Source organism: Colias philodice, chromosome 22 (genome assembly GCF_061535455.1).
Source record: "Colias philodice isolate Cphi_HAF_F1 chromosome 22, ilColPhil1 Martin Lab GWU primary, whole genome shotgun sequence".
In the NCBI taxonomy this organism is placed as follows: domain Eukaryota; kingdom Metazoa; phylum Arthropoda; class Insecta; order Lepidoptera; family Pieridae; genus Colias; species Colias philodice.
Window position 1 is genome coordinate 103,800 of NC_143107.1, and position 14,560 is coordinate 118,359.

The window sequence follows — 14,560 nt, forward strand, 5'->3', positions numbered from 1 at the left end:
TAAAAATTACTTATTGATTCATCTGACGCGTATTTTGTGTAAGAATCGCAGTTTGCTGTTTCACGATTTGTCGATTTAAATATATGTTTCAATCGTAATAACAATAAAAAACATAATATATATATATATATATATTTTGAATAGGAATAGTGATAGAAAGATTTATCATAGATTTATCATAGATTTATATGATTTATTAAGAAATTTTATTTTATATATATATATATATATATATATATATATATATATATATGTTAGAATCTTTCTATCACTATTCCTATTCAAAATTCTGAATAGAAATAGTGATAGGAATTCCGGAAGAAAAGGTAGTTTGATGTCGTAGATAGACACGACAAAATATAACTTTTACTTTCAATTTCAAGCGCTTTTTAGGGTTCCGTAGCCAAAATGGCAAAAACGGAACCCTTATAGTTTCGTCATGTCCGTCTGTCCGTCTGTCCGTCTGTCCGTCTGTCACAGCCGATTTACTCGGAAACTATAAGTACTACAGTGATGAAATTTGATGGGAATATGTGTTGTATGAACCGCTACAAAAATATGACACTAAATAGTAAAAAAAAGAATTGGGGGTGGGGCCCCCCATACATGTAACTGAGGGATGAAATTTTTTTTTTCGATGTACATACCCGTGTGGGGTATCAATGGAAAGGTCTTTTAAAATGATATAAAGTTTTCTAAAAAACATTTTTCTTAAAGTGAACGGTTTTTGAGATATCAGCTCTCAAAGTCGTAAAAAGTATGTCCCCCCCCCTCTATTTTTATAACTACGGGGTATAAAATTCTAAAAAAAATAGAGGTGATGCATGCTAATTAACTCTTTCAACGATTTTTGGTTTGATCAAAGTATCTCTTATAGTTTTTGAGATAGGTTGATTTAACTGTAATTTATTATATTTGCTGCTACGGAACCCTTTGTGCGCGAGCCCGACTCGCACTTGGCCGGTTTTATTTCGAAGTTGTAATAAGTAAGACGATAAATACGATGTACACATGGAATCCTTGCAGCAAACAGTTCGGTATTTTTAACCAAAAATCACGTAATACCATGAACCACCTGGCTCTAAATATAACCGGCCAATGCACTCTGCACTTGCAACTGGCTTTCACCACGAAACTAACTACATAATAGTATTCAATCAGAGAAGATATACATTGATGATTTAATAAGGACGATTCGATGGCTTCTTATATAAAAGTGGTAATGTATGGTGTGTTATGAAAAATTGTAGAGCATATTATGTCCGATGTTGGAAAGTGTGAATATATTGAATGAATGAAGGAGATTAAGCTATTTCCTTTGATTGCTGGATTTATGTTAAAGGCATTTTATAAGTGTACAGGAAACCATTAATTACAAGAAGGCATATTTTTCATAATACGTTTAAGTAATAGGAATTAAATGTTTGCTTCAAAAAGTATTTCTTATTAAGGAGAAACATATGCACGATATAAATTTTATTTTATATACTTAGTACAAGCGGTCCGCCCCGGCTTCGCTCGTGGTACCTACATGTTTAAACTATCCTATCTCTCAATTTGGATCGAACTGCACATAGTGTGCGAATTTTATTATAATCGGTTAAGTGGTTTAGGAGTCCATTGAGGACAAACATTGTGACACGAGATTTATATATATATATTAAGAAGATGTAATGTGCATTCGTTGTTTATGTATTGTTTTCTTATCTATTGCCTGGTTAAAATCATTCAGACATAAGAATCTAATCTAGAGAAAGAAAAAACTTCCTTACATTATTATTTATTACATTACTTTGTATGGTATTTACAAAAAAACATTTACTATATAATTCATTAATAGTGTTTGTAAGTACGCTTACCAAACATAGTTTACCTGCTAATTATATTTCTCAACAACAATTGAATGAAGCGACTTATTAGTCATAATTATTAATCTCCAATGTTCCTTTGGAATCAAAAGCTATTTATTAATTATTTAAACGGTTCGTAAATATGTAATCCTAGCTGATATATTACATTTTAAATTGACTACCACATCTCTAATTGAAACTATTACTTTTATGATAATGTAATACTTTGTTGACATCTACTTGCTGTAGAGCTATTGAATAGTATTATGAAACAAAACAACGTTCAAAACAAAACAGATTATAAATAATTACATCACGAACACAATGTATTAAGTCATTGAATTTATTTGTTATGTTATCTAAACCAAGACTATGATGATGATAATATTATTAAATAAATAAGAAATTAAATCATTGATTTTTTTTATAAAAATGTATCATAGCTAAATAAAACATCAGTAGATACACACATATCACAAATCTACCACTATTTGTTTAAATGGTAAAATAATCTAGCTAATGCACATTATTCCTTTCCCATAAGATTCCATTTAAAAAAAACCTATTTGAAATTGAATGCAGTATTTGTATGTATTTTCATGTGATATTTTCACCCATCATGGTACCAAATTTCAATATTAATTATGACTATCCCTAAAATAAACGCAAACAATAATGCATTAGCTAGATAATAATAAGTATATTTAATTGAAAATGTAGTTTTGAATCTGTAATTATATTCCTGTGAACATCTCCGCTACAGTCAACTAGGGAAATACACCTTCACATTTTAATTATTCATTCCAGGAATCCATCCATTTGTTGTATAAAATTGCATAGGCCCTGTACCTGAAAAATAAATTTACAATCGTATAAAAATAATGTACTATCAATTTAATAATTTTCTTAATAATAGCTAGCTAGCTCACAATTCTATGGAATGTATAAAGTAAAATGTTATCTATAGATTGATTGCTATTTTTTACAGTACAGACTGAAATTATCATTTGAATATATAAATAAAAAGGTATACTATATGATAATACATTATGAGATAAGTTGTAGTTTGTATAAATTAAGAAATTAAAGGTTTTTGGTGATCTAGTCAATAATATGATGACTCTATTTACTTAGTCAGTTATGTTTTCAATCTCATTTTTATAAATTTAGGTACATTGTTAAATATTTAGGTACTCTAAATTTCTTAACAAACAGAATAATAATATATCAATGAGAATACTCAAACCAATAGGGTAAAGTTTTTAGCATAATTATTTAATGGAAATTAAAGTAAATTTTAGAATTGTTATCAAGTAAAACAATTGAGTAATAACTTGAAATTGTTTGGTTTTATCGGTCAAACACGCGAGGGCGGGCAGCGCCTGAAATGGCTCAGGGCGGGCGGGAACGCGGCGCGCCCGTTAAGGTTTTGCTAAATTTTACATTATTATAGACCTTTATATACCTTCTCCTATATGTATTGCATAGTTTTATGTTTGAAAATGTTGTTAATTAAGTTAAAATGTTAGTAAAATGCGGCGCGAGGTTGGGCGAGTGCGGGCTGCGCGCGCGCCTTGTATGGAGCGCGGCGTGGCGGACGCGTACGCTATATAAACCCAACACGCCGCTCTCCGCCGCACTCGCAGTCTCGCTGCCGTAGAGTCAACTTCCAGCGCGTCCCACAACACAAACACAAAACTCAAAATGTGCGACGACGATGTTGCTGCGCTCGTAGTCGACAATGGCTCCGGCATGTGCAAGGCCGGTTTCGCCGGCGACGACGCGCCCCGCGCCGTGTTCCCGTCCATCGTAGGTCGCCCCCGTCACCAGGGTGTGATGGTCGGTATGGGCCAGAAAGACTCGTACGTGGGTGACGAGGCCCAGAGCAAGAGAGGTATCCTCACCTTGAAGTACCCCATCGAGCACGGTATCATCACCAACTGGGATGACATGGAGAAGATCTGGCACCACACCTTCTACAACGAGCTGCGCGTCGCCCCCGAGGAGCACCCAGTCCTCCTGACTGAGGCCCCCCTCAACCCTAAGGCCAACAGGGAAAAGATGACCCAGATCATGTTTGAAACCTTCAACTCCCCGGCCATGTACGTCGCCATCCAGGCCGTGCTCTCCCTGTACGCCTCTGGTCGTACCACCGGTATCGTCCTGGACTCCGGTGACGGTGTCTCCCACACCGTGCCCATCTACGAAGGTTACGCTCTGCCCCACGCCATCCTCCGTCTGGACTTGGCCGGTCGCGACTTGACCGACTACCTCATGAAGATCCTCACCGAGAGGGGCTACTCTTTCACCACCACCGCTGAGAGGGAAATCGTCCGTGACATCAAGGAGAAGCTCTGCTATGTCGCCCTCGACTTCGAGCAGGAGATGGCCACCGCTGCCGCCTCCACCTCCCTCGAGAAGTCGTACGAGCTTCCCGACGGTCAGGTCATCACCATCGGTAACGAGAGGTTCCGTTGCCCAGAGGCTCTCTTCCAGCCTTCCTTCTTGGGAATGGAATCTTGCGGTATCCACGAGACCGTGTACAACTCCATCATGAAGTGCGACGTCGACATCCGTAAGGACCTGTACGCCAACACCGTCATGTCCGGTGGTACCACCATGTACCCCGGTATCGCCGACAGGATGCAGAAGGAGATCACCGCCCTCGCGCCCTCCACCATCAAGATCAAGATCATCGCTCCCCCCGAAAGGAAGTACTCCGTATGGATCGGAGGATCCATCCTCGCTTCCCTGTCCACCTTCCAGCAGATGTGGATCTCCAAGGAGGAGTACGACGAGTCCGGCCCCGGCATCGTCCACCGCAAGTGCTTCTAAGTGTCTCGCTGCGCCTGCGCCCGCGCAAGCCGCGTGAGCGCCTGCTGTGTGTTGTGGTGCTCTGGAATGAGTTTCGGAACGCAAGCATTTTGTACGTTGTACGTAGTGATACCTGACAGAACTGAACATCTAATATAACGCCATCTAATGTGTAATGTAATTTATTGTAAAATTTATATAAATTTAATTTTCTTTTTTATTTTTATTATACACGGGATCGTTATGGATCTCACGCCAAAATGTAATTAATAAATAAACGGTTAATTTATTTATTGTAATTACATCATTTCTTTTTATACAGCTGTTGACTTTGGTTTTTAATTAGAACCACCTCGACCTAGTCTCCCATCTCATATATCAGCAATGCATTCTATGAAACAATGACATCAGTCACACAATAATAAGCTCTATCGATTGCTAAAACAATATTTTGAGCAGTAGCTATAAACAACACACACCTGGTGAAAACTAGGTCAGTTTCATCACACAACACACATAACACCTAATCGTAAAACTTTTCATTTCATATAAACATTCCCATCCTTTTGGACGAATATAGAAGCGTAGGCAACCCCACACGATACAAAATCGGGCAGAGCGTGCACTACCATAAATAGTCAAGAAAACTCCCGCGTCCGGAGCGTCTAAATATAAAGAAATAGCGCGGCGCTTGTTGCCATGAGAACCTAATCCTAAAGCTAAGCCGATAGATCAGGAATTCGCTTGCGTTGATAGTTTCCGTAAATATCTCCCGAGGAGGCAGGGGCCGCGGCCGGTCTAATAATACGCGACTCCCGCGCGGCGCTGCCGGGTCCGCGCGCGCGACGTCAGCCGTGACGCGATCGTCTCATTTTACTCCAAATCCACAATCATACGAAACTTTTACGGTCTCCGCGGAAATCATAAGCGTCGTCGGTCAAAGCACTTGCTCTATATTTGTTTTATTATTGGCCAATTCGGTGAATCGATGTTTGTTGCGATGTTACTCAATCCCAACATACTCTCTTATGGTAGTTTCAGCATTGGACGTACTTATGTGACTAATAAGATAATTATGTTCTTGTTCATCAGTCGAGTTGACTCACATGTTGTAAGATAAAGCGCGTTATTTCGGGAAGTTGCTACAGTTTTACGACTCCTCGTGGATCTTAGATTTATTTCAATCCGCTATTTTAGTATCGTTCGGTCTCCACTTACAAAATATATGGAGAGCCGAGTTCATGATAGAGTGTTTCATTCAGTTTCAGTTTTTAAAGACATAAAATATTTTTTTCTTTCTCTTGCAATCCTTACCATTTTTTCACTTAAATATTTTTTGACAACTATAAATTTATTTCTTGTTGTGGTATCATAAACCTACTCGTATAATAGTATGTTTTGGCTTCTACTACCATTCATTATTTAATATTTTGTTGTTCAGTAAACATATTATTCGAATAATTCACTTGTAACATTGCGCTTGTATTTATATCTAGTTTAATGGTTAATCTTACAATTCCATTGACTCTCATAAATATTAAACAACTCTTTAATTCTATTTATATATCATATTTAATAGCAACGGAACAAAGGTGAGGGATATTCCGGCATGAATGCTGACATATTGTTGGCCCTTTAGCGTCGTTCTGGCTTATACTTCCCCTAGTGTTCCCTTAAAAGGGTTCACGTATTATGACGTCAAGTACTTAAAAACCCATTGTGTGCGATCGATCAGCTGATGTGACGTGTTTTAATATTGAACATTATTACGATTTGAAGCTAATTTTAATCCTTGATTCACATTGAGGCGTAACCTGCGTTTCGTGCGCTGATAACACTCAGCGTGGTTTCTCTATTTATATCTTCCTCACCTGTAGTCAAATGTTGATTACCATTTAAGGGTAGTCCTATTTTTTACTTTTCTTACTGTACTTTCGAAGTTAATTGTAGTGGAATTGCATTTATATTGATTACCTTAGGTGTTTCATCATGTGTTGGTGTCTCAACCGAATTCCTCTCTGTACATTCTATATATTTATTTTGGCAAAACTTAATGCCAATAAAATAGTACATCATTTGATAGAGTTTATCCGATTTCATAATTTATGTAAATACTATTAAAAGCTGCATTTTATTAAAACTTTTTTAGAGTGGTAAATAGTTATTATTATCTATTAACCGATTTTATTATATACTAGCTATGTCCCGCGGTTTTATAATATCACTACATAGTATAAAACAAAGTCGCTTTCTCTGTCCCTATGTCCCTTTGTATGCTTAAATCTTTAAAACTACGCAACGGATTTTGATGCGGTTTTTTTTAATAGATAGAGTGATTCAAGAGGAAGGTTTTAGTATATAATTTATTAGGTTTTAGACAAAGCGGGCGAAGCCGCGGGCGGTAAGCTAGTATTAGATATAATATATAACCCATAGCCTTCCTCGATAAATGGGCTATCTAACACCGAAATAATTTTTCAAATCAGACCAGTAGTACCTAGATTAGCGCGTTCAAACAAACAAACAAACTCTTCAGTTTAATAATTTTAGTAGAGATAAACATTGCAATGAAAAGAAAATTTACTTCGTGTGTGGTGTTAAATGATTCATATTATATTATAGTGTTAACTACATAACTTCTATACTACATACTATATCATTTCAAGGCACAAGAACTAAGGATGACGTAGTTTTGGCACAACACTGATTACTATAAAAGCCGCGGTGAATTCGTCGGATGATCGCTCTTATCACTAACTACCTAGCTGCATCCCGCGGTTTCACCCGAGTAAATATTTTTTTCCACAGGAATATAAAATAAAATTCAAAATCTAAATTAAAGTGTTAAATAATACAGCAAAAAGTAACTTAATTTAAACCTTATTACATCAGCTATATCTTAGTTAAAATCCCGACAAAATTGGTAAAAGATTTCAAAAATTAACCGCAACAAACAGACAGACAGACGGAAAAAATTGTATTAAATACTATTTTGGTAACTAAACCGTGTATACATTTTTATTCATTTTCAACATAATACATATTACAAACAAACATTCCAATTTTATTATTGTTATAGATGTATTGCGAAGTGGGGAGTTGGGGACACATTGCAATGAAATTGTGTATGATATAAGACATAGGAACATGTATGTATTTATTCTCATATTTCACCATGCGATCGTAAATATTTTCATCTCATGTCTAATAATGGGCTTATGTGCATTTTGGCTCACATATAGTTTGAAGATTCGTCGACTTTTGATGCTAGAGCCTGAGGCTAGAGCTTATTTATTCATATGTATCAATGAGCGACCTATATCAATCATAATTATATAGTGCGAAACTAGTATCTAGTTTACGTATATAAACATTTTTATTGTAAATATAGCCCGGTTATTTTTTCTTTCAAAACGAAAAAAAAATGATTTATTTTGCAGTTAACCTAAGCGCATAGTTCAAAAGATAAGATATGATAGAAACAATATAATATTATGTATGTGAAATGTAGTAAGTGGGTTCATTGAATTGATTCTGAGTAATTCCCTTGAAAATCAGTACTCTACGCTTTTCTGTTTTCTGTGTGTGTGTTGTTACACTAAAGAAGCGAGTGCATTTTTAGATATTATTAACTATATGAACATGTCCTACTAATATAAAAGATTCCCGTTATCACAATCTGTTTAACAAATTTATTACATATATACTAGCCGCTCCGCGCGGTTTCACTCCCGTGGCTCCTCTCCTGTTGGTCGTAGCGTGATGGTATATAGCCTATAGCCTTCCTCGATAAATGAGCTATCTAACACCGAAAGAATTTTTCAAATCGGACCAGTAGTTCCGCTTTATGCTTCAGCTTTATAATATTAGTATAGATGATAGCTTAAAATAGTAATACGAAACACGCAGAATTACAGGTGTCTGAATCACGCAAAAGTATTTAGCTTATGATTCACAATTTTCGAGTTGAGCGACAACACAATTAGTGACAAACAAACAGTCAACAGATGTTAACAAGGCTGCCAACATTAGATAAGTGTGCAATTGATTCACGATGAATTACTCTGTTTAGATAATAATGATTGTAGACTGCAGCACAATGATGTAACATATATAGTGACGGATATTGAAGATGAAAAATGTGCCAAATACCAAAGTTAGAAGTCTGTTTTGCATGATCCTGCATATGTACAGAAACCATCAAACTGTGGTATACCTAAGTGTTATAATGTGTGTGTAATAACTTGTTTCTATGAAATTCTAATTTTTCACGATTTTATACAAATAAATTCTAAAAGTTTATGCTCACGAGGCATTTACGGATATAAGAATTCTTATATTATCTTTGTAGAGCCGAGCATCAGAACTCTACATTACACAATAATTGGTGAAAAATAAGTTTATAGGACCATTACCTATGATTTTATTAACTGAAATACTTTCAATTTACCATACATATAAAACACAACATAATAAAAAAAGCAATTTACAGAAAAATATGAACAAAAAATATGTTTGTGTCCAACAATATATTGTCGCATATTTCAATAGCGTACAATTTCTATACATTTCATTCATGACGTAATGTATCTATGTATATTACAAATGACTGAAAACCTATATTTTCCTCCCACTTGGAAATCGATACGCGTCTCAAAGGCGCTAATTATTTGTTCGTAAAACGCGCGAAAACAGATCCAATTGTCTCGAAAGGCGTTACTATTTAAATCAGTTGGAGATAAATGAAAGTGGGAAGTCATTCCGAGCCAACATTTACCGTAATGAGGAGCTGTTTGTTTGGTCGGGTCTATCAATTGCTTATTAGCTCGGATGACGATACGTTTCTATTACTTTTGAACCGATATTGACGAAAATTAAGACTTTCTGGATAAGAATACTGTGAACACAATAGTGTGTTTTCGATTATGAAATTATACACATGCGTTATTCTTGACGCGGTTTTTTGTTGAAACAAAAATCATGCAATCAAAATTCTCTTTTCTGCAAGAAAGCATTAGAAACATTATGTTCCCGAAAATTTTGGTTTAATTAGTTATTTATTTATTTTAGAATTTCTGACAAAGGTTACAGATTACATTTGTTAGATCTTATTTAAGTACATGATCTTCTACACCTTTAATTATAGGAAATTACAGCGTTCTAATTAAAGAAAAAAATTACCTAATCATGTTTTCCATAAACACAAACTCCTAACTTTGATCAAAACGTATTACACATTTATGAAACCATAACAAACAAATACAAAATGTAATTAGAGTGTTAACAAATTGTAATCAAGTGTAATATAAAGCGAGATAGTTTGGAGCGGAGTAGATTTGATTCCAATATGAGCGAAATGTCGGAAACAATAGAAATATTCTGCAAAGAGCTAATATCGTAACTGCGACACCGCGACCTGGTGCGAGAGCCCGCGGCGGGTTTGGCTTACTGTTCTGAATTTTGCTATTAATGTTTTTCGGGTTTGTATGATAGTGAATTTCTTAGTGCTTTGATGACATTAAATAAATTAAAATTGTGCAATCCTCAACTCAAAGTCAAATATGAATTAACTCAATTATAATGCCTTCAAAAGTTCTTTGGAATCGACAAAATAAATTTATGCTTCTAGCAATTATTCCTACATCTACATTTGTTAAGCGGCCGTGGCGTATCGATACTATAATGTAAACAGATATGTAAATTAATGATGAAATGTTATGATGATTTATATTGATGCATATAAAAATCAATCAATATAAACAATAAAAAAAAATGTGTGAGTCCAAATACAGCCACTAAATTATCCCCATAACAAAGATTATAACATAGTTAGCGGATAGTGTCGCGGGCTCCCGGCCTGTGCCCGACCGCTGCTATTTGCGCGCCCCGTTATGAGACAAGTTGTCGACGCCTCATTTATAGCTAACTAAACTATAATATTAATAATCATTATCCCCAGAGGGCGGATAAAAGAGCATTGTTGGAACGGATCAAAGCTTAAATGAATTTAATTGTCGCGCAATCAATAAGGTCTATTATCGCGTGCGAGCGACCCCGCGCTTTCGAAGCCGGTGGACCGTTATGCTTTTGAAGCTTTTTATTAAATTCGCTCTTATCAACCGATTTGAATGCGCGCGTTACAATGCCGGCTACTCTTTGATATTCCAATATCTGCTGATATTGTGTGACGCGATTGTGTCGACTTCATTACGAATTAAATTATTATTTTGCGTTGTTTATCGCTTATTTGGATGAATACTTGCATCATTAAATGCTTAAACGAAAATAAATGTGCTTTTTAAAGTATTGAAGTTTTTAATCGGAGTCTGTGCTATGTAATATAATTTTTAATTTACGATTCGTTTCGTTTTATTGTCTGTGTGTATAAATGTTTTCTTTTGGAATGAAAGAATAAAATTATAATTATAATTGGGAGCTTTCGTTAATTAATTATGCAACTAGGTATATTTTGGCTTCTATTTCTTAAACATATAAGAATTGCTAACGCAATTGGTTTCGGATTATATTATATTGCCTCTTCTACAGAATTACAAATCCTAGACAATTTTAATATTCATCGTCAATCGAATGCTTAATTATTTTTGTCAAAATAATTTAATTTAATCTTGGCATAATATGATACTTTTCTCTTCTGTATGTTACCCCAAAGGTGTAAACTTGGTTTAAGCCGTTACACAACTATTAAAAAGCATTCTCTTATTGCACTTCAACACAGGTACCTATAATGTAAATAAAACAAAATTTTAAGTAAAAGACAATAGAATTAATATTACAATGATATTATATTTCAATGAACTTTAAAAGCTCTCAATCGCATTTTCTAGAAATTCTCACATAAACCTGTGGTGTTATGAGTATCTGTATAATACGTTCTTCCTTCTCTATATTCATATTATTTGAAACGACTTTGATATAAAATATTTTTAATCTGTATCTTACATTAACGATTTAGCCGTTTGTTATTCGTTAGTAATAAATAACATAGGTATATATTTGAAACAAACAAAATTAATTACTAGATAACATATTAGATATGATAGGTGTTCAAAGAGTATAGAGTCTGAATAATTATTATATTTCTATAGCTTTTTTTACATATACATTCAATTTGATTGCCGACTTTGATTGTTTTTCAACACTTTGATTGCCGTGGAATAGCAATATTTCAGCAAAATTGATTCAGTTGTTTTTACGTAAAAGCGTCAACCGTGATCCCGTCTGGTAACTAATCGATATTTTTCTATTCATATTTTTTTTTCTTTTATAAAGCATACCTTACCTAATATGATTGATATTATCGACGAAGCATTAAAATTATCATTATCTATTATTTAGTGATTATTGATTAAAGTAGAAGTAAGCATTCTCAATTCCATTCAATTTCAATTCTCATTTTGAAAGCTCTTAAAATAGCTAAACTGGGAGCCAGTTTAATGTACTATTACATGATTCACAAAAATTGTGTATATATTAATAGATAATAAAAATTGTTGAAAGTTTAATGCGATGCAATTCTAGTTTTGATCTGTTTAATAATTTTAAAGCTCAAAGCTCTAAAAGATGTCTTTTCCTTTCTGTTGTCTCGATCACTTGCGTCTTTATTTCTGTAAGTATTAGGAACTACTCTTATTAATATATTTTATATATATTAATAAGAGTAGTTCTTCTTAGTATCTAAGTTATCATATTTATACTTGAAGAATATAAAGAAACTCCTAGTCAAAGATGATTCAGTTCTTATAAGTTGCTACGTCGTAGCAGCTTTTGAGTGGAAAATTCTTATTTATTTCAATAATATCTTGCATTACAACTAGTGTTTATTTTATTACATTCATTACATTTTAGTTTAAAACATGATTAGGTATATGATATATTATCATATTATCATGATTGTTGAACTCTCTTCTTTCGTAAACGTGGTGTGAAAAATCTGATAATAAATGGTACATGTAATTACAATTAATCACCATATTAACAGACATAATGTAATTCGGGGGTATGCGGGGGCCGAGCGCGGGGGGGTTTCGGTTGCAGAATTTAATATTGGCGGCGAGCGCGGGTTAAGGCGACGAGTAAATAAAACTCACTCGGGATGTTAAGGGCAAGTTGGAGTTTTAGTTTCGGTGATAATTACAAAGATTGATAAGAAACATGTTTTTTTTTATTTGTAGTAGGTAATATGACCGCTGTACATATTGTTAATTCTAAAAAGTAATTGCTAGATTTTTCTTGTATTAGCTATTCTTCTTGGTTAATTCAAATACGGTAGAGCAATTGGAATATAATAAAGTACAATGTCTGCTTTGTATAATCTAATTATAAACTATTCTAATAAGATACAGTAAGACGACCATGATAAAAATGTTAAATGGAATTCACATTGAGTTTCTAAATATAGAAGAAAGCTTGAAATCACTAACGCATCAATGAAAAATTTCGTTATATTCTCTTGTTACAAGTGAATACATCATTGATGTAATTTTCCATTTGTGTACGTATTACTTAAAATAGATAACAACAGCAGTTGTATATCACTGAAATTAAAAAAAAACTATATATTTAATATTGATTCGACTTGATTAGCTTGCGAACTCGCTTCAGATATGAATAACAATAATGTCAAATTCAGTATCTAATGTCAAATCGTACAAAAATATTTGGATGAAAGAGAAATCTCAATTGAGCTTTTCACGCACTTTCGAGTAAGTACATACATGACACTGATAATCCATACTAATATTATAAATGCGAAAGTAACTCTGTCTGTCTGTTACTCAATCACGCCTAAACTACTGAACCAATTTTCATGAAATTTGGTATGAAGATATTTTGATACCCGAGAAAGGACTTTTTATCCCGGGAAAATGACGCAATCCCGGAAATCCCACAGGAATGGGCACTATGCGGGATTTTCTAGTACCTATTATATAAATACATTTTTGATTGATAGAGCTATAATATAAAGCCTAAACTTTAATGCCCTTAAAATTGAAACAAAAATAAACTAATAAATTAGTATTTAATAAAATCTAAACCAGAATATGAACTTCTCTTTAAGCGTGTGTCTGCGGATATTTTTACAAACGTTATTACTGTAGCGCGGGCGAGGGGCGGGCGCGGGTGTGCGGCGCGCGGGGGGAGGGGGGGCGGCTCTGTGGACACGGCTACGGGCTAGCTTAGCTTTCTTTATTAAATTTTCGTTTGGGGTCGCATTAGCTGGATGTCAATGTGGCCACGATGCGATGTGACTACGATGTTTATCGTGTGGTGTAAATTTTGAAGTGAAACTTTTCAGGCGCGTTGAGAGTAATATTTAAAGGTCACTTCATGTCAATACCGTCACGTCATGGAGTAAGGCGACGATTTTGGTATCTGTGAATTTTCCAACGAAGATTCACTTCTGACACTTGTGCTCGGCACACACACTCTTTTTCTCGTATGATTTAGTTAGAAGTTGTAGCTAAGTTAGAAATGAAACGATTTATCTTCGTAGAAAGAATCCTATCATTATCTTTAAATTACCCTTCCGATGTACAGTGAAATACTAATAGGCATTTTGTTTACAGAAACACGAACTTTTAAACTTCTAATTGATACTCATACACAATATCATCATACACAGTATAAAAAAAATACACAAAATAAAAAAGCCGCGGGCGGAAAGCTAGTTTTTGTATAAGAAAAGAATGATTACTACTACATCTACAAAAACATAAGAACCTAGGTCCAAGACATAATAAAAAATTTTTGCTTATACCCATTTAGATTCAATAAATAATATACATTACAATTGAATTTATATTTTTGGTTTTATGGCATTCAAATGCTTTATAAATATAAATTTATAAAGAATAGAAAAAATTCGATCACGAGGC

At 34.4% G+C, this 14,560-nt stretch overlaps 1 protein-coding gene across 1 annotated transcript; it reads left to right on the forward strand.

The window, feature by feature from the left end:
- Positions 1-3,479: 3,479 nt before the first annotated feature.
- LOC149478197 (actin, muscle) lies at positions 3,480-4,963 on the forward strand. Its single transcript, XM_089709453.1, has one exon. The coding sequence runs from the start codon at positions 3,555-3,557 to the stop codon at positions 4,683-4,685; it is 1,131 nt and encodes a 376-aa protein (XP_089565579.1). The 5' UTR covers positions 3,480-3,554; the 3' UTR covers positions 4,686-4,963.
- Positions 4,964-14,560: the final 9,597 nt, after the last annotated feature.

What these genes read in the sequence shown, in the direction of transcription:
- LOC149478197 (XM_089709453.1), top strand. Translation starts at nt 3,555, where the DNA reads ATGTGCGACGACGATGTTGCTGCGCTCGTAGTCGACAATGGCTCCGGC.